At 45.1% G+C, this 18,235-nt stretch overlaps 1 protein-coding gene across 1 annotated transcript in view; it reads right to left on the bottom strand.

The window, feature by feature from the left end:
• Window positions 1–2,211: 2,211 nt before the first annotated feature.
• The window catches only part of TGFBRAP1 (transforming growth factor beta receptor associated protein 1), a gene marked incomplete at its 3' end in the record, with an annotated part of 33,886 nt that continues 17,862 nt past the window's right edge, over window positions 2,212–18,235 (bottom strand). The window contains exons 6-11 of the mRNA XM_080711843.1: window positions 16,254–16,311; window positions 14,208–14,351; window positions 9,405–9,551; window positions 8,338–8,497; window positions 4,940–5,373; window positions 2,212–2,388 (exon numbers count right to left, since the gene is read on the bottom strand). Of these exons, the coding sequence (XP_080567969.1) occupies window positions 2,212–2,388; window positions 4,940–5,373; window positions 8,338–8,497; window positions 9,405–9,551; window positions 14,208–14,351; window positions 16,254–16,311 (1,120 nt within the window). The remainder of the gene's footprint in view (window positions 2,389–4,939; window positions 5,374–8,337; window positions 8,498–9,404; window positions 9,552–14,207; window positions 14,352–16,253; window positions 16,312–18,235) is intronic.

Here is an 18,235-nt window from a genome sequence, read left to right as displayed (position 1 = left end):
CCCATAGAATGTTAATGTAAACTGAGTCGCGCTCATGCTGCTTTCACTAGAGTGGTTACACTGGACCTAACAGGAAGGAGAATGTCTGCGTGACAGTTCTAATTGCTCTATTCATCGGCAGTCATAAAACAGCAGGCCTGTTGGAGAGAACCTTGAATTCGTCTTAAAAACAGGATTTGAGGAAAGGACCCCATGAACGGGTGAGGAGGGTCAGGGAACACGGCTTTTAACATGTGGGACGATGTTGCACCTTGTCACAGAATTCTGCTACAGTCAAAGGACTCGGGGGACTTGGAAAACTGCTCAATTGCAATTCCCATTCTTTCAAAGGATGACAGAGATTTCAAAATATTGATCAAGTTTCAGAAGGAAAAAAAAGACTAATGTCCTCAGGTTAGGGACGAGCAATCACAAGGGTTTTTTTTTCCCAAGACTGGACCCATCTTGTGTACAGAGAAGACAGTGTTTTTGAAAGTGCAATGTTGCATATACAGGTAACTTTCTCTTTGAGGAACAGAGACCCTCCCCGCATCTCACAGGTTGTAGCAATAACATGTGCAGCAAGATGAGCATCCGCAGGCTGGAGCTCAGGACCCAGCCTGGAATTCAGACCAGCTCATACAGCTGAGCTACGAGGAGAATTTTGTCATTTATTCTTTAGATCACTAAAATATAGTTAGGGGAATAATGGTAACACTTTCCCCAAAGGACACAGGGATGTTTTGCTTTTTGGCTCACTTAGCATCCCCAAAAGGAAAAAAAAAAAACAAAAAAAACAAAAAAACAACAACAAAAAAAAAACCACACACAGATCATTCTTATTATAGCAAATGTTTTTAAAAGAACAGAAGTGGGCTCTTCAGCTGCCTCACTAAGGCTTGTGCTGATGAAGACAGGGCGTGTTCCAGGGATCTCTGGGACCAGCGATGCCTGCTTCCCAAGCGCCGTGGTAGTGTGGGCACTGTCTTTAGGTTGATTCCCTCATAGTATCGGTCATTTCAATGAAGAAATTCAAAAGAGAGCATTAAAGTGAGAGCTGAGCTTGTCACAAAATGAATCCCAGGCGGCGATGGGTGAGTGACCTTCTTTCTGTGAGTTCAGGAAACCTCGGGGTGGGCACAGAAAGTGCTGAGAGGTAAGGCAGCTTGATTGGACTCCCCGGAGGTGGTGCAGAAGCCCCTGCCGGGGCCAAGGGCACCTCTATCAAGGGCCACGGCAGTGTCGCCCACCGCTTGCCCTGCTTGGAGTACGAGGTTAAGACCAGCCCGTGTTTTCCGAAAAAGCATGCTTGGCTGAGCTGGCCACAGTTCCCTTTTCATTTTCAGTAGGAGGTACATTTTTAACAAGGAAGAAAAAAATAGCCCTAATGAGTATGGCAGGTGAATTTCTAGATGGGAGAAAAACTACAAGCAGGACATGAATTCAAATAAAAATGTTGGGCGGCACATGTTCGTCGCGGGCTTTCCGTCCGTGGACGTTCTGAACAGAAAGAACCTGCCCCTGGCTCCTGGGCCACCGGAGTTCTACCTCTTCCCAGCGTCTTCCTCACGACGGGCAGAGGGGCTTCTGTCTGGGATCTCACCTGCTTTCTAAAAAGATCCCCGTTTGCTAGGCAGCTCGAAGCACAGGAATTTACCCAAAAGTGAGTGCGTGGGTAAACAAAGGAGAATCTTTTAGGGTTAGCGAGCCAGATGAGAGGAAGGAACAAAAAGCTATGCTCCGAAGGCCAGCCGTTTCTAGGGGTAAGGGCCGAGCCCGTGGGGAGGGAGGCCGCGCCTCTGCAGGACACAGGACGGCTGGATGGCTGGGTGCTCGCCTCAACACCCTGCGCCCCGACACTCGGCCGGTGAGAGAGCTGAGTCTGCACACCGAGGCGAAGCAACACCTGCCCGGTGCCCGTATGTGTCTACAGATGGGGTCCCCACCCGTGTCCCCATGGTACAGGCAAGACCACCTTCTCTTTCAATTTGTTTCAGATGACTGAGTACCTGGAGGGGGGACTCTTGCCTGTCTGTTTTCAGGACTTTCCACTATATATTCATACAAAGAGCAGTCAGCAGAGAGCTGTCCTCGTTTGACAGGGACGGACGTCCTCTCCCAGCACCCCGGTGCGTCCCCTTCACCCACCAAGTATGGCGGCTGTCTTCTCTTTGTGATCGGCAGGCTCGGGACAGAACTCGGAGTCCCCATCGTGACCTTGAGCTGAGCTTTTCAAGTCCGGGTGCCGGGACTGGGCGAGCTGGGGGTCGTGTGTCTGCTGCCAGCACAGTGCGTGTGCACCAGCCCTCCATTTGGGTATCTGACAAACACAGGCTCGGCAAAGGGGTTCTGGCACAGCTGGCAAAGGTTCTGGTCCGAGAGTCGGATCGCATTTCCTTTCAGCTTCATCTGCAAACAGAAACCAAGACTAATAAGGCCGCCCTGCTGATACTCCTCGACTGGATACTTTAATGGTCTGTAAGGTTTGACACGCATCCCCCAATCTCTGATGAAGATTGATTTCATATCAGCCTCTTGAACCAGGACATAACCATCCTTAGTATCTGGAGAAGAAAAAAAAAAAGCTACCAAAACTGCTTTTTTTTTTTTTTGCAACACTGGGGATTGAACTTTGGGCATTCTACCTCCAAGATACACCCCAGCCCTGTTTTTTTTTTTTTTTTTTAATTTTGGAACAGGGTCTCACTAAGTTGCGGAGGGCCTCACTAGTAGCTGAGGCTGGCCATGAACCTGCCATCCTCCTGTCTCAGCCTCCCAAGTAATGGGATTACAAGTGTTTACCACCAGGTACCAGCTCAAATTCCTTTCCTTAATTTATGAAAGTCATTATTGTTAGCCCTGCGTTTCTATATAAGATCCTGCCTCCATGCTTCTCAGAGCTCTGACTGTTTTAACAAAGATCTATTATGAAAGTTAGAGCCAGACAGGACCATATACACTTCCTGGTCCTCTCAAGCGCAAATAAGAAAAGCTAGCCAGGCGTGGTGGCACAGCCGTGATCTCAGTGCTTGGGAAGTGAGACAGAAAGAGTGCAGGTTTGAGGTCAGTCTCAGCAACTTAGTGAGATCTTGTTTCAAACTAAAAGAAAAATAAAATAAAATAGGGCTAGAGGTGTAGCTCAGAGGTAGAACAAACACCCCTGGTTCAATCTCCAGTAAAACACACACACACACACACACACACACACACACACACACACACACAGAAAGAGAGAGAGAGAGAGAAGAAAATTTATAGCACAAATTAAGGAATTAGCTAAAGTCGTGTGTGTGTATGTGTGTGTGTGTGTGTGTGTGTGTGTGTGTGTGTGCATGTGTGAAGTGGAGAGGTACTGGGGGTTAAAGCTAGGGGTATTCTACCTCTGAGCTACAACCCCAGCACACACACACACACACACACACACACACACACACACACACATATATTTTTGCTTTGAAACATTAGATTGCTGAGAGTCATTATCCTCAAACCTGCCATCCTCCTGTCTCAGCCTCCCATGTACTGGGATTACAAGCATACACCACCACACCTGGCTTAACATCCTTTATGTTTAATGGCTAATTAATGGCCCATTCCTGATATCCTGGGAAACATAATTTATTTTCTTTTCTTTGGAGGTAAGTAACGTAACTGAGCTGCAGTGCCATCAGCGGAGGTCTGATAAACAGGACTTGAGTTTTGCAAATTAAGATGTCTCTCTACACAATTTAGCGGGGCCAGCCCAGGCAAGTCAGTCTATTGGGAGGAATGGGCAGCAACTTATGAAGTCATCTTGTGCTCAGCTGCACCCATCATTCACCATTTACTCCGGACCTTCAGCATGCAAGGCTGGGCCCTCGGGAACCTGGGATAAGTCAATGAATTTCCCTGCCCTCGAAGAACCCAAAATCTAATAGTAAAGAGAGACAAGAAAGATGGCATGCTCTGAGTGGGCCGTGGGGATGGTGATTCATCTGCTCATGGGGACGAGATGGCTTCCCCACAAAGCCATAGACAGGTGGAGTTCTGACTGAGCCTTCACCAGGCGGACAGGAAGAGGCGGGGATATTTTAGGGAGTGGGAAGATGGGCAAAGGCTAGGAGATGAGATGGCACATCTCATCTGGGAGATTCAGAGCGGCTGAGGCCAAGATGTATGCTGGGAAGGAGGGAGACACAGGGAGCAACAGGCCCCAGGAGGAGACGCTGCATCTCCCAGGCCGCAGAGAGTCAAGAAAGGGAGAGGAACACGGATTCCTGCTCTGTAGACCACGTGGAGCATCCAGATGGGGGCCAAGAACACGGCTTTCTGAGCTGGCCTGGGAGGCTCCCCTGGGCTCTTCCACTTCCTGATTGTGTAAGCTCCCTCTGCGTCAGTTCCTTCTGCTGTGCAATGTGGATGACACTCGTGGACACCACTTAAAACTACTGAAAATGAAGTCAAGAGAACATGGAGTGTGGGAAAGGAGCCTGGCACACAGGACGTGCTCAGTGAGCGACCTCAGCGATGCTATTCTGCCCTCTGCCATCCCCTCCTGCTTTCTTGATCACTGGTGTCCAACAGAGAAAACCTACTCTGTGTCAGGCCTGTCCGCCTGGCCACTGCCCTCACAGACCCCAGTTTCGAGTTGAGAAGACTCAGTTGATGTTTTGAAGTCATAGAAAAAAATGACAGATCATTTTCCCCCATTAGTTAAAAACCTGCTTTGCAAGCCGGGCTGAGACAGAAGGATCGTGGTTTGCGGCCAGCCTCAGCTACTTAGTGAGGTCCTTTCCAACTCAGTGAGACCCTGTTTCAAAATAAAGAATAAAAAAATAGAGCTGCGGGTATCGCTCGGAGGTAGAATGCCCCTGGGTACCATCCCCAGTACTGCAAAAAACAAACAAACAACAACAAGAAAACATGTCTTGTCCACAACAGAGGCTAGTGGAGAAACTAGCCCAGCAGGCTGTGCGCTCACCTTGTCACAGGTATAGATCAAATTTTCCGACCGGGCCAGGCCGAGAGCCACCTGCGCGGTCCTCCTGGCATGGATGCTGTCCCGCATGGCCCCCATCAGGAACGGGCAGAGCAGCTGCACCGACCAGGTGCCCGGCAGCAGCTCCAACACCTGTGCGGTGTCGAATTCCGTAGCGTGGCGGTTCAGCAGGTCCACGGCCGCCACGGCCAGGTCCTGTGCAGAGGGGTCAGCGTGGAGGTACATGGTCAGCAGCGTATGGAAGAGGCGCCGGCGGCAGGGCGCGTCCTGGCCCTCGGAGCTCCACAGGCAGTAGTCCTCGGCTGCCGAGAAGTCCCCCAGCTCGTGCACCAGGATGCGCAGGGCCTGCTGGTGCTCGCCCAGTTTCCCGTGCAGGATGGCGCGCTCCATCGGTAGACCAGCGCCCTGGATCCGCTCTGTCAGACAGAAGCGTGGCTCAGAAAGTGGCAGGGCCCTCCCAGCCAGCGTGCTGGCTCCCTGCCCTCAGCCTCGGGAAGGAGGCTACCCGGACATTGCTAAATACTATTACCTCGATGATCGAGGGGAATTTGTCTTGTACTTTCTCTTTGTGAATCTGGGGCTTAGCAAAGCAGAAGGTAGAATCTACTCATACTGTTTACAACATTAATAATAATAATAGTAGTAGTAGTAGTAATAATAATAATAATGATAATGATGATAATAATAATAATAATAATGATAAATGATCCATGGTTCCAGAAGACCGCAGGAAATCACTGAATATCATCTCTCCAGTTTTCCAGTTAACCCATTATTACTCTATCTTCCCAGGATGGTGCATCTTTTGTTTTGTTTTGTTTTGGGAACTGGGAATTGAACCCAAGATGGTGCACTGGTAAGGCATTGTGCTTCACCAATGAACTACCTCCCAGCCCTATGGTACATCTTTTGACTAAAATAAAAGGGCACTTTTCACTGTCCCTCTGAACTCTCGGGGAACTGGTTCCAGAACCCACCTCCTATGGATACCCAAGTCCCTGAGGTTCACGTCCCTCATCCTGGCATGGTATCATCCTCCTGTCCACTCTAAATCACCTCTGGATTACTTAGGATACCCAACACCATGCAAGTGCTGTGTGAATGGTTGCTATTGTGTATTATTTAGGAAATACAAGGAAGGACGTCTGCAGATGTTCAGGGCAGACATATTTTAGGGAGGTTATTTTTAATCCACAGTTGGTTGAATCTATCCATGCAGAACCCAAAGACAAAGAGAGCTTACTAGCCCGACATGGCGGAGCATGCCTGTAATCCCAGTTCTTGGGAAACTGAAACAGGAAAATCCTGAGTTCGAGGACAGCCTCAGCAAATTAGTGAGACCTCTTCAGAATTAAAAAATAAAAAGGGCTGGGAGTGTAGTTCAGAGGTGGAATGCCCCTGGGTTCGATCTCCAGTACCACACACACACACACACACACACACACACACACACACACAGGCTGACTGCATACATAATCCCCCAAATCCAGACAAATAACCCCTCCCCTAAAAGGTCTGCTGAACCTCTTTCTTCCAATTTAAAATACACTTCTTCGAAAGAATATGAGCTCATAGTATTAAAAATTCATTAACCAACAAAAGATTGAAAACAAAAGGGTCTTCGTCTTCCCTGCCATTAAGATTCCAAGTCCAGCCGGGCGTGGTGGCGCACCCTTGTAATCCCGGCGCTTGGGAGGCGGAGACAGGAGGATTCGAAGCCAGCTGTGCTGGCTTAAGAGACCCTGTTACCAAATAAAAAAACATATATAAAAAATAGGTCTGGGAGTGTAGCCCGGAGGTAGAAGGGCTTCCAGGAACCCCAGTACCACCAAAAAAAAAAAAAAAAAAAAGATTCCAAGTCCTAAGGAAAATGACAGAATCCATCAAGAAACTAGTTGGTTCTACCAAGTGCACACACTGTGCTGCTCTGTCGCACTTTGCCGTCTTTGCGCCCTGAGAATCTGGGAACCCGAGTCCTCTCCAAGGTTTTTATACTGTTCCCCATAGAGTGGGGCACTGGGCAGCCAGCTGGAGAAGCCGTGACCCACACAGCTGGCCCTCTGTATGTACAGGTTTTATATCTGTGAGTTCAACCAAACATGAATCAGAGGAAAAAAAAAAACTGCATCTGGCCAGTTGTGGCGGTGCATGCTTGTGTGTGTGTGTGTGTGTGTGTGTGTGTGTGTGTGTGTGTGTGTGTTTTACTGGGGACAGAACCTAGGGGCCTTCTACCTCCAGGCTACACTCCCACACCTATTTTATAATTATTTGGAAACAAGGTCTCACTAAGTTGCAGAGAGCCTCACTAAGTGGCTGAGGCTGGCTCTGAATCTACATGAACCCCCTGTCTTCGCCTCCCAAGTACTGGGATTACAAGTGTGCACCACGACGTCTGGTGCGGTACATGCTTTTAATTCCAGTTTTCTGGAAGGCTGAGGCAGGAGCATTGCAAGTTGCAGGCCAGCCAGGGCAACTTAGCAAGACCCTGCTTTAAAATAAAATAAAAAGGGATAGGGTAGCTTGGTGGTAGAACACTGGCCTACCCTGTAAGGGGTACTGAGTTTGATCCACAATAGCACAAAGAAAAAACAATAGTTTAAAAAAACCCAACTGTATCTGTAGCAAACATGTACAGATTTTTTTTGTGTGTGTGTGTGTGTGTGGTACTGGGGTTCCTGGAAGCCCTTCTACCTTTGGGCTACACGCCCAGACCTATTTTTACATTTTTATTTTGGAAACAGGGTCTCCTAATCCAGGACACGCAGCTGGCTTCGAACCTGCGCGATCCTCCTGTCTCTGCCTCCCAAGTGTGGGGATTACAAGCGTGCGCCACCACGCCCGGCCACGTACAGATTTAAATACAGAAGGATCACAGGTTTGAGGCCAACCTCAGAAACTTAGGCTCTTAGCAACCTAGAATCATCCTGCTTCAAAAATAAAATAAGAATAATAAGAAAGGGCTGGCGCTGTGGCTCAGAGGTAGAATACCCCTGGGTTTAATTCCCAGCATGCGTGCACACACACACACACACACACACACACACACACACACACACGACTACACTGAAGTCATCAAATGGAACTAGAATTCAGTGCTTCAAAGCCAAGTAAAAGATATTTAAATGAAGGCATGACCAAGACTTGCAGGAGTTCAGATCCCATCAAGAGTGGCTTCGATGTCACCAGCTAAGGGTACTATCCAACTCTAGCATAGGACAAAGAAGCCTAAGCCCTCCCCCTAGGCAGGCTGCCTGTGCTTCTAAAGGGACTCAAGAAATCATTTTACGGGACACAAGCAGGCAGCTCCGCAGAAGCTGGTCTCTCTGCCCTTACTCCCTGAAGACACTTCCATCTGGCGAGCATCTTGGGCCTGTCCTCACCTATCAGAAAATGGACTCGGTACAAGTCGGACTTTTGGAGCAGGCGCCGTAGTTTGGTCTGTGTCTCAGTGACTTCTGCGCCCTTGCTGCTGGTGGACACCCTCTGCCGCAGGACCTCCTCCAGGTAGAGCACAGCCAGATGAGTGTGGTACTCTTCTTTCTGCAGGAAATGGGGGAGGGGACCCCACAGACAGACAGGTTTGCAAGTGGGAAGCCTGCAGATCTCACTGCTGGCTAGGGCTACCGCGACCAGGCCTGCACTGAGGGGATCTGAGGCAGGGTCTCCAAGACAGTGGACAGAATCCCCTTGCTAGACTGGAAACCTGCCAGAAACCCCAAAGCAGAAAATGAGTTTACAATCTGTGCGCTGCATTTAGACACTGTGCTGAAAGGCCTGTGTGCTGAAGCCTTGGTATCAGGGTGGTGCTATCTGGAAAAGAAATCTTTGGGAGGTGGAGCCTAGCGGGAGGGCCTTGGGTCATTGGGAGTGTGTCCTTGAAGGGGGCTGTGTGAGACTGACTCCTTCCTCTCTTTTGCATCTGGGCTATGAGGTGGACCATTTCAGTCTGTTATGCACTCTCTGCCATGACTTGCCCAAACTTCACTGCAGGGCCCAAAGCAACAGGACCAACTGATCACGGACTGGAACCTCAAAACCCACGAGCAAAAATGACCCTTTTCTCTTTATAAGTTACTTTTGTCTCTAGTGTTTTGTTACAGTGAAGGAAAACTGAACACTAGGGAGATCACACAGTAGAGGTTACATGTCATTTTGAGAAGTAAGAGCAGAGGATTTGTGTATTCTACCAAAAGGTACAGCTTCTCTTATTTCCTTTGAAGATAATAACAAAAAGAAAAATAGGAGTGGCGTGGACATTAGCTGACAGGTGAAGGAGCTACCTATTCCTGTGGGTCGCTTTCATCAGGCATCAAATTCTCTCAGACCATTAACAAGTACCGAGTGGGCGGCCAGGGCTCCAACACGAACAAGACATTAGAACCATCTGCCCAAGAAGTTGATATGTCTATCTCCCAGGTCAACTACTGTCTACTGGGCTAATGCTCACCTGCAGCTTCCTGTCGATAACCAGATGTTCCAGATATTTAACTAGGGCTTTAGGGTATTTTTTAAGGCAATTGATGACATCATCTGGATTAAAGCCATTTTTCTGTTGTTCATCCAAAGGTCTCTTGGTGAACACTTGAACTCCAACCTAAAGGAATAGCAGCGAGTTAGTCGTGAGGCCTTTCAAAGTCACTTTTTCTTCATCCTCATCGTGGTCCTTGTGCCCTCGTTTGTGCTTTGGGTACAACTGTGGTGAAAAACGGAGCAACATAACTATGTTAAATAGATACAGCTTTCTCTACGTCAATCACCCCTCAGAAAAGTGGTTAATAATTTTGGTTATGGAGAAAATAGTCCAGCATGAAGCACTGACAAAGACCAACGAGCACCAAGCAAAGACAGAAAGAGCATCCTACACTCGGAGCCCCACCCCACCTCCAGCTGGGATGCCCTTTAAAAGAGCTGGAAGGTGAGCCGGGCGTGGTGGCGCACGCTGGTAATCCCCGCGCTTGGGAGGCTGAGACAGGAGGATCGCGCTGGTTCGAAGCCAGCCTCTCTGGCTTAAGAGACCCTTTCCAAATAAAAAAGTATAAAAATAGGTCTGGGAGTGTAGCCTAGAGGTAGAAGGGTTTCCAGGAACCCCAGTACCACCAAAATTATTTAAAAATTATTTTAAGCTGGGTGTGGTAGCGCACGCTTGTAATCCCCGCGCTTGGGAGGCTGAGACAGGAGGATCGCACGAGTTCAAAGCCAGCCTCAGCTACTTAGTGAAGCTTTCAGCAACTTAGTGAGACCCTGTTTCCAAATAAAATACAAAAAATGTTTGGGAGTATAGCCCAGAGGTAGAAAGCCTCTGGGTTCCCCCCCCCCAGTACCACCAAAAATAAATAAATAAAAAATTAAAGAGCTGGAAGGTAAAGAGCAAAGCATTTACTGGTGGTGGAGTTCAACGACCCATGCAACAACCATTCTGTGTTACTAAGACTATCCCTGTACAGGGAAGGGTCCTTGCCTAAGAGTAAGCGAGGAAAAAAAAAAAGTGCCAAAAAGTCAGTGCAGAAAACTCCATTCTCTGGACAGAGATGCTCTATTTGGTATTTTATGTATGGTAGACGATTATCTGGGATCTGATTTGGTCCTTCCTGCGGCTAGCACATGGAACACACTAGTCTAATTTATCTTTAAGGACGCACTGAAAAGGCAGGTGCATCCATGCCAGCCCCCCTGGTACCTACACACACACCTCCACGATCCCCAAACATGAGGAATAAGGCTCAGCTGTTTTGAGTATGAGTGCTGGGTTCTGGAAGCCTGGACTGACCTTGGGAAAATTCCCTAACTTCTTCCAGCCTTAGTTTGTTGTTATATAAGTGATGTCCACTTTGGGGCTGAAGAAGGCTCTGGTAAAGGCAAGACCCTGGGTTCCAACCCAAGAATAACAACAGCCACGGTGTGGGGTTGCTGTGCCTTTCGAAAGGGATGACATAGGCCAAGCGATAGGCCTATGAGGAGGCACATGAAGCTCCATGTATGTTTGTTATCACCTGTGAGCGCTGGGAAGGATGCCCTTTTTCTTTATTTTGAAACAGGGTCTCACTGAGTTGCAAAGAGCCTCACTAAATAGCTGAGGCTGTCCGCGAACCATGATCCTCTGGTCTCAGCCTCCCGGATACTGGGATTACAAGCGTGTGCCACTACGCCCAGCTAGGATGCCCTATTTCAGTGGCACAAGATCCATGTTGTAAGTGTGAGCAAGCATGTCAGGGTATGTTCTGCAGGTGTGTGCACAAGGCAACGCAAGGATGAAGTAAAAAAATATACATAGCACAGAGGGCTCCAACCTCCCAGTTAACACAGCATGGTGGGGCAACAGGAGGGTATACTCCAACTCCGGTATTAGGTAGGCAGAAAGAAAGCTCAGAGGTTCTCTGTTTTAGACAGGATCTGCTTCAGGCAGCCGAGTTTGTCTCTCTCAGGGAGCCAAGGACATGTGTATGTTTTTAATGGTGAAAACATTCACCAGGTGAATTCACAGTCACTGGTGTCACCAAGGACTGGGTCTCTCTGCCTGACTGTGCTGCCCCCCAGTGGCCAACAAAGAACAGGTGCTTTTAAAAAAATTTTTTATTTTTTTATGTGGAACATATTGAAAATGGCATACATTCAGACTATGCTTTCCATCCCCCTCCCAACAATGAGTGTTCAGGTTAACCATGCTGTATTTATATTTTTACGCAAATTCAGATATAGCGCCTCATTAGGCAACCTCAGCCTTCTTCCTCTCCTACCCTTCCTTTCTAGCTTTGCTGAGGTTTCCCCTCCATTATTTGGAGTCCCTCTGGTATCCCTAATACTCCCTAGTTTGGACACATTAGAGAAAACATATGTCCCTTCTCTTTCTGTGCTCGGCTGATCTCACTTAACATAATGTTTTCCAGGTCTTCCCATCTTTTTGCAAATGACATGATTTTGTTCTTTATTGCTGAGTAGAATTCCATTGTGTGTATTTCCCATAATTTTGCAATCCATTCAACTATTGATGAAGACCTAGGTTGGTTCCATATTTTGGCTATTGCAAATTGTGCTGCTATGAACACAGATATGCATATGCTACTGTAGTTCTCTGATTTCAACCCCTTTGAAAAGATACCCAGGAGTGGTAGAGCTGGATCATATGGTGGATCTATTCCCAGTTTTCTAAGGAATCTCCACACTGATCTCCATAGGGGCTGAACTAGTTTGCACTCCCACCAACAGTGTAAAAGAGTTCCTCTTTCCCCACATCCTCTCCAGCAATTATTGTTGTTTGATTTCTTTATGCTTGCCACTCTGACTGGGGTTAGATGGAATCTCAGTGTAGTTTTGATTTGCATCTCCCTAATGGCTAATGATGTTGTACATCTTTTCATGTATCTATTGGCCATTTCTATCTCTTCTTTTATGAAATGTCTATTCAATTCTGTTGCCCATTTCCTGACTGGGTTGTTTGTTTTGCTAGTGTAGAGTTTTTTGAGCTCTTTGTATATTCTGGATATTAGCCCTCTATCTGAGTGGTGGCTGGTAAAGATCTCCCATTCTGTAGGCTTCCTCTTTAGGTTATTGATGGTTTCCTTTGATGAGAAAAACTTTTTAGTTTGATGCCATCCCACTTGTTAATTATTGCTTTAATTTCCTGTGCTTTGGTCTTGTTGAAAAAGTTACTGCCTGTGCCAATATGTTGTAGTGCTGAGCCTATGCCCTCCTCTAATAACGTCACAGTTTCTGGCCTAATTTCTAAGTCTTTGATCCATCTCGAGTTGATTCCTGTGCATGGTGAGAGGTAAGGATTTAGTTCCATCTTTCTACAAATGCCTAACAAGTTCTGCTTTTACACCCCCACCATGGTCATTTCTCAGCCTCTAAGATGGGCTGAATCCTGCTCATGACACCACTTCTACCTCCAGGTGAGGATGGTGAAAGCAGAGAAGGGGATACCAGTCTCCCTGGTGTGGCCCAGGCCTGGGGCTGTCTCCTGACAAAGACCTGTAAGCCTAGCAAGAGCCTGTAGGTCCTTCTGGGCCAATCCTGATCTGGCTACAAAAAGCAATAGTGCCAGACTGGGCATAGGGAAGGAAATGTTGAAAAACATATTTAAAGGAAGATGCTAAGAATGTGAGCTGGCTATTCTTCTTGCTTTTCTATAGAAAGAAGATTCTTATTTTGGGGGGATTGAACCCAGGGGCATTCTATCTCTGAGCTACACTCCCAGGCCTATTTTTATTCTTTATTTTAAAAGAGGGTCTCACTAAGTTGCAAAGGGCCTCACTAAGTAGCTGATGCTGGCTTCAAACCTGCACAATCTTCCTATCTCAGCCTCCGAAGTACAAGGATTACAAGCGTGCGCCACCACGCCCAGCTCCAGAAAGATTCTAAATAGTACATCTCAGACATACTAAAGACAGATCTTCTTTTAGAGCTGGAATTCAGATGACTAAAAAAAAATAGTTATTATAAGGGAAACAAATGAAGAAGTGGGAACTCTAATTCACTACTAGTGGAATTGCAAATTAGTACAACTACTTTGGAAAAAAGTATGGAGGATTCTCAGAAGAATGGAAATAAACCTACCATTCGATCCAGCAATACCACTTCTGGGTATCTACCCAAAAGATTGGAAACCAAACTACCAAACTAATGCATGCGTATCTATGTTCATAGCTGCACAATTCGCAACTGTCAAACCATGGAACCAGCCAAGATGTCCATCAACAGATGAATGGGTTATAAAACTATGATATTTGTACATAATGGAATTTTATTCTGCTATAGAGAAGAACAAAATTATATCATCTGTGGGGAAATGGATGGAACTGAAGAACATTATCTTAAGTGAGACTTATCAGTCACAAAAAGTAAAAAGTCAGATGTTCTCCCGTATATGCAGAAGCTAGGGAGAAAGAGAGTCATAGGAAGAACTCTAGACAAAGAAGAAGAAACCATAAATGAGCAAATAAGGAGGCCTAACTGAGTGGGATGGGAGGGGAGGCCTAACTGAGTGGGATGGGAGGGGGAAGAGGAAAATTTCATAAAGTACATGATGTACATTCACGAACATATCAAAGCCAATCACTAAGCCAAACATGAGAAAGAGGGGTAGGGAATGGGGTGGAAATTGGGGAAGGGCTAATTGAGTGATGTGTGCATGTGTGCCCCCACCATCGTGTACCTCATCAAGATGTGTAGCAACAATGCCTAAAACCAAAGGCCTTTTTGGTCTGTTTTTACCAGCTATCTTGAGTAAAAGGTGCATGTATAAAGCACAAACCTCCTCACTTTTCTGCAAGACCCAGTCGGCATATGTCCACACCAGCTCTTGGTCTAGGCAGTAGGTAAGAAAATCAACGATGTATTCATACAGGTCTGAGCGTGTGGAGTCCTGGATATCCCCATTCACAATGTTCACCCACAGCTGGAAAGAAAGAAACAATTTTTTTTTAAAAAACCTAGACTTACGGAATTAGCATAATCTTATAGAATTAGCAAATCTGTCTTTCTGATGTCAGTATACCAACATCTTTTATGATACGTGTTGATTGTCCTTAACCCAAATGCTTAGGACCACAACTGTTTCACATGGTGAAATATTTGCATATACATAATGAGATATCTTGGGGATGGGACCAATTCATTAAATTAACATTAAGATTAATTTATGTTTCATATAAACCATATATATATATATATCCCAAAGGTAATTTTATATTATATATTTAATACTTTTTAACATAAAACTAAGTTTCACGGTGTGAGATTTTTTTCCACTTTGAGTATCATGTCAACACTCAAAGTTTTGGATTGTAGAGGATTTTAGATTTGCAGATTAAAGTTGCTCAACGTGTACTAGTTTCTTCAAAACTAAATTCCCCAAACCAAATAACATAACCATATATACACTGAGAAGTGCTATTTTTAAATAAAATTTGCCACACACACACAGAGACTCATTCCATATTATTTCAAGTTTGCAAATCTCTTTCTGTATATAACAAAGTTTTTATTATACTAATCTCAAGCTATAATTCCCAGAACAATATCATGTTTTTAAAAAATAAAACTTTTTTATCTGTGATACCCAAATCTATTCTTCGGGTATATGCTGATGGAAACCCATTTTTTTTTCTTTTGTTTTACTCTCCTTTCCAATTATCATAATACCAATTATCATGATATCTATGATCACGATAGTTTCTTAAAGCAACCAAAGACTGAATGCATTTTGGATTTGCCAAATTCAGAGTTGATAGGAGTTTGGGTGATGTTCTTGGCCACTCACAAAACAAAATGGCACATCAGGAAATTAGTACACAATGCTATACAAGTGGGTAACAGAAGACAGAAGGAGAAAAATCCTTCTGAAAGTGTAGATGAGGCTCTGTCAGGACCAGCGATCAGCTACAAGAAGCAACATAAGAGCTAAGACTACCAAATGATGCCATGTGCCATGCATGTGCGGTGTCCCCACTGGGCTACCTGGAGCTGGAGCCCAAAGCCCAGCCGCGCCAGTGACCCATGGTATAGACTTTATTTGCTTCCATTTTTCTATAGTGGTATGGGGATGATACTTACACAGCTCACTGGTAATGGTTACTGTCATTAACAGTGGAGTTGATAAATTCAACTCTTACTTGCTGCCCTAATTTTCTGAGAAGGCAATGGCTAGGTCATATGCCTGTGGCTCAATCAGAAATCGTATTTTCAAGCAGAATTCATTTAGTTAGAGAGAATAGTGGTTATTAGAAGCGAGGAAGGGTAGGGAGAAGGGAGGATAGAGGGAGGTTGGATCAAAGGGATCAAAATACAGTTAGATAAGGGAAGGAAGTCCTAGTGTTCTAGAGCTCAGTAGAGTGACTATGGTTTACAATTTATTATATATTTTTAAAAGAACTAAGAGGAGTCTGAAGTTGCCCAACACAAATGATAAGTGTCTGAGATGGAAATGCTAATTACCCTGATTTTATCATTTCATATTGTGAGATGAATTAACTTAATTCACACACTGTGCCCCGTAAGTGCGTATAATTATTCTGCAGCCATTAAAAATTTTTAAAAGAAATTGTCAGTATTTTTAAAAATGTCTTCAAGTTTCAAAACCTCAGTCTCGAAATGCTCTTTACAGAGAAGTAAAGACAAACTCAATGCTAATAGTTCTCAAAGAGTTCTCTTTCTAAAGCGATAGAATTTTGGTTCTGTATAAAAAAAGGCTATAGATCAAGCCAAAGCAGTTTCTATCAATTTGTGATTTGTTTTTTTTTTCCCCCAAAGGTTAAATGCTAACTGACTCTGAGATAGGGATAAAATGCTATGAACCCACCTGAACAGCAGTAGCATCTTGGTTATTGTAATGATAGAGAAGTCCAAGTGCAAAGTACCTAGAAGAGATCAAGGCAGTCAGCATGGCGTCCCCACCAGCTCCCGCACAGGGGGACACCCCCCGCCCTGGGCCCCCCGGGTTCTACTCCACTCCGTTCTCAGCTCACTGCTCACAACAAAAGGATCCTCATTTCTGTTCATTTGACTTACGCTGCTAAAAACATATGCTTTCCCAATTAAAAAAAAAAATGGATCTGATTCCGATTTCAGAGGAATTCAAACAGAAAACTACAAAACTACAACAGAAAAATCACATTTGAAATTGCTTCTGAATTTGTTTCAAATATTAATATCATTTCCTATCTCTTCACTTCAGCACTATTAGCTCACCATAAAGGGTGAAGAACATGGGGAAGGAATGCTGGCTTTCTCTATTCAGAAAAAGGAGTTCTGCACAGGAACAATTAGCAGGAGAAGTCAATGGTGTCTGAGAATTACAGATGACAGAGAAACAGGGGAGTCCTGGGGGAGGGCCCAGAGCTCAAGGACCTGAGTTTCAATTCAGGCTTCATGGCTTATGAATCGTATGACCTTGAGAAGTAGACCAACTTCCCTGGCCTTCCATTTATAAATGGAAAGGATTAGCAGGTACATTGGCATTGCCTGGGGAGTGAGCCCTCTGGGCTCTCTCCTGGCCCTCCTCCCCCTCCCCAGCAGGCTGACAGGAGTAAACTGGCCCAGGGAGAAGTCAATTCCCTCTCTCAAAGGGCAAACTCTCAAGATCTTGGAGTATCGGCTGGAGTCGTTCTTTTCTTTAACGTTTGAGAGAGTTGTACCGACTCCATGGATCTAATTCTCCAGAATCACTACCAAGAGCTGTCAGTATATATTCCAGCTCCTGCACAAAATTCAGGCTGAATCTTCTTAATCTAAAATTCTGAAACCTGAAATACTCTACCATCTAAAACTTTTTAAGATCAACATGATGCTCAAAAAGTTTCAGATTTTGGAGCACTTAGGATTTGATATTTTCAGATTAGGAATATTCAACTGCTAAAGTCTATGCAGATATTATAAAAACCTAAAAAAAAAAAAAAAACTCTGAAACTTGAAATGCTTCTGTCCCTTTAAATAAGGGGTACTCAACTTGCAAAGCCAATCCATAATATATTCTGGTAATGGAGGAAACTGTTGAAAGAATGAATGCCCTGTGGAAGCCCACATCATCTCAGGCACTGAAAGGGATCTGGCATTGTAACCCCCAAGGTCTCTGTGGGATTTCATCAGTGCTATTGCTATTTCAAATTCTTAACAAATCATGGACAAAAAAAAAAACACAAAGAAAATAAAATCTTATTGCTTATATGAAGTAGACGGATCACACCAAGCCCCTCGTTTTTAGAGCTAAGAAAAACGAAGTCTGAAATGGGTAGTCTATGTGACTGCTCTCCCCAGACAAAAAAGAAACTGCTGACCCCAACTGCCTGTGGACTACTAATAACCCACGCGCATAATCATATTAGAGTTTTAAACCATGACCTCACATCAACAAGATCAGGAAGCCTCCCTTCTCATCTATGTACCCAGATATCCACCTAATCAATTTGGTTATCAATGATTTACGTGCGCTATTTAACTAACAATTATGTGGCATCTTCCACAGATGCATCGTACATTGACAACAGTGGAAACTTAAAAATCACTTCATTTATGAACAAACCCCATAACTAGTTTCAAACTGCCCTGTGTTACTAAAGACTGGGTAGAGAGTAAATGCCTTCTGTCATGGTTTGGATATAAGATGTCCCCTAGAAGAGCTCATGTTTTGACAAGACAAAATAAATAAATAAAGTTCAGAGATAAAATAATTGACTCATGAGAGTTCCAATCTTATCAGTGCACAAATTAATTGATGGATTAGTAGATTATTTGGGTAGTAAAGGTGAGGTGTGGTGGAGGAGGCAGGTGATTAGAGGTGTGGGC

This window comes from Muscardinus avellanarius (assembly GCF_963383645.1).
Source record: "Muscardinus avellanarius genome assembly, chromosome: 15".
Lineage (NCBI taxonomy): Eukaryota > Metazoa > Chordata > Mammalia > Rodentia > Gliridae > Muscardinus > Muscardinus avellanarius.
This window is presented reverse-complemented; position numbering and strand designations above follow the sequence as displayed.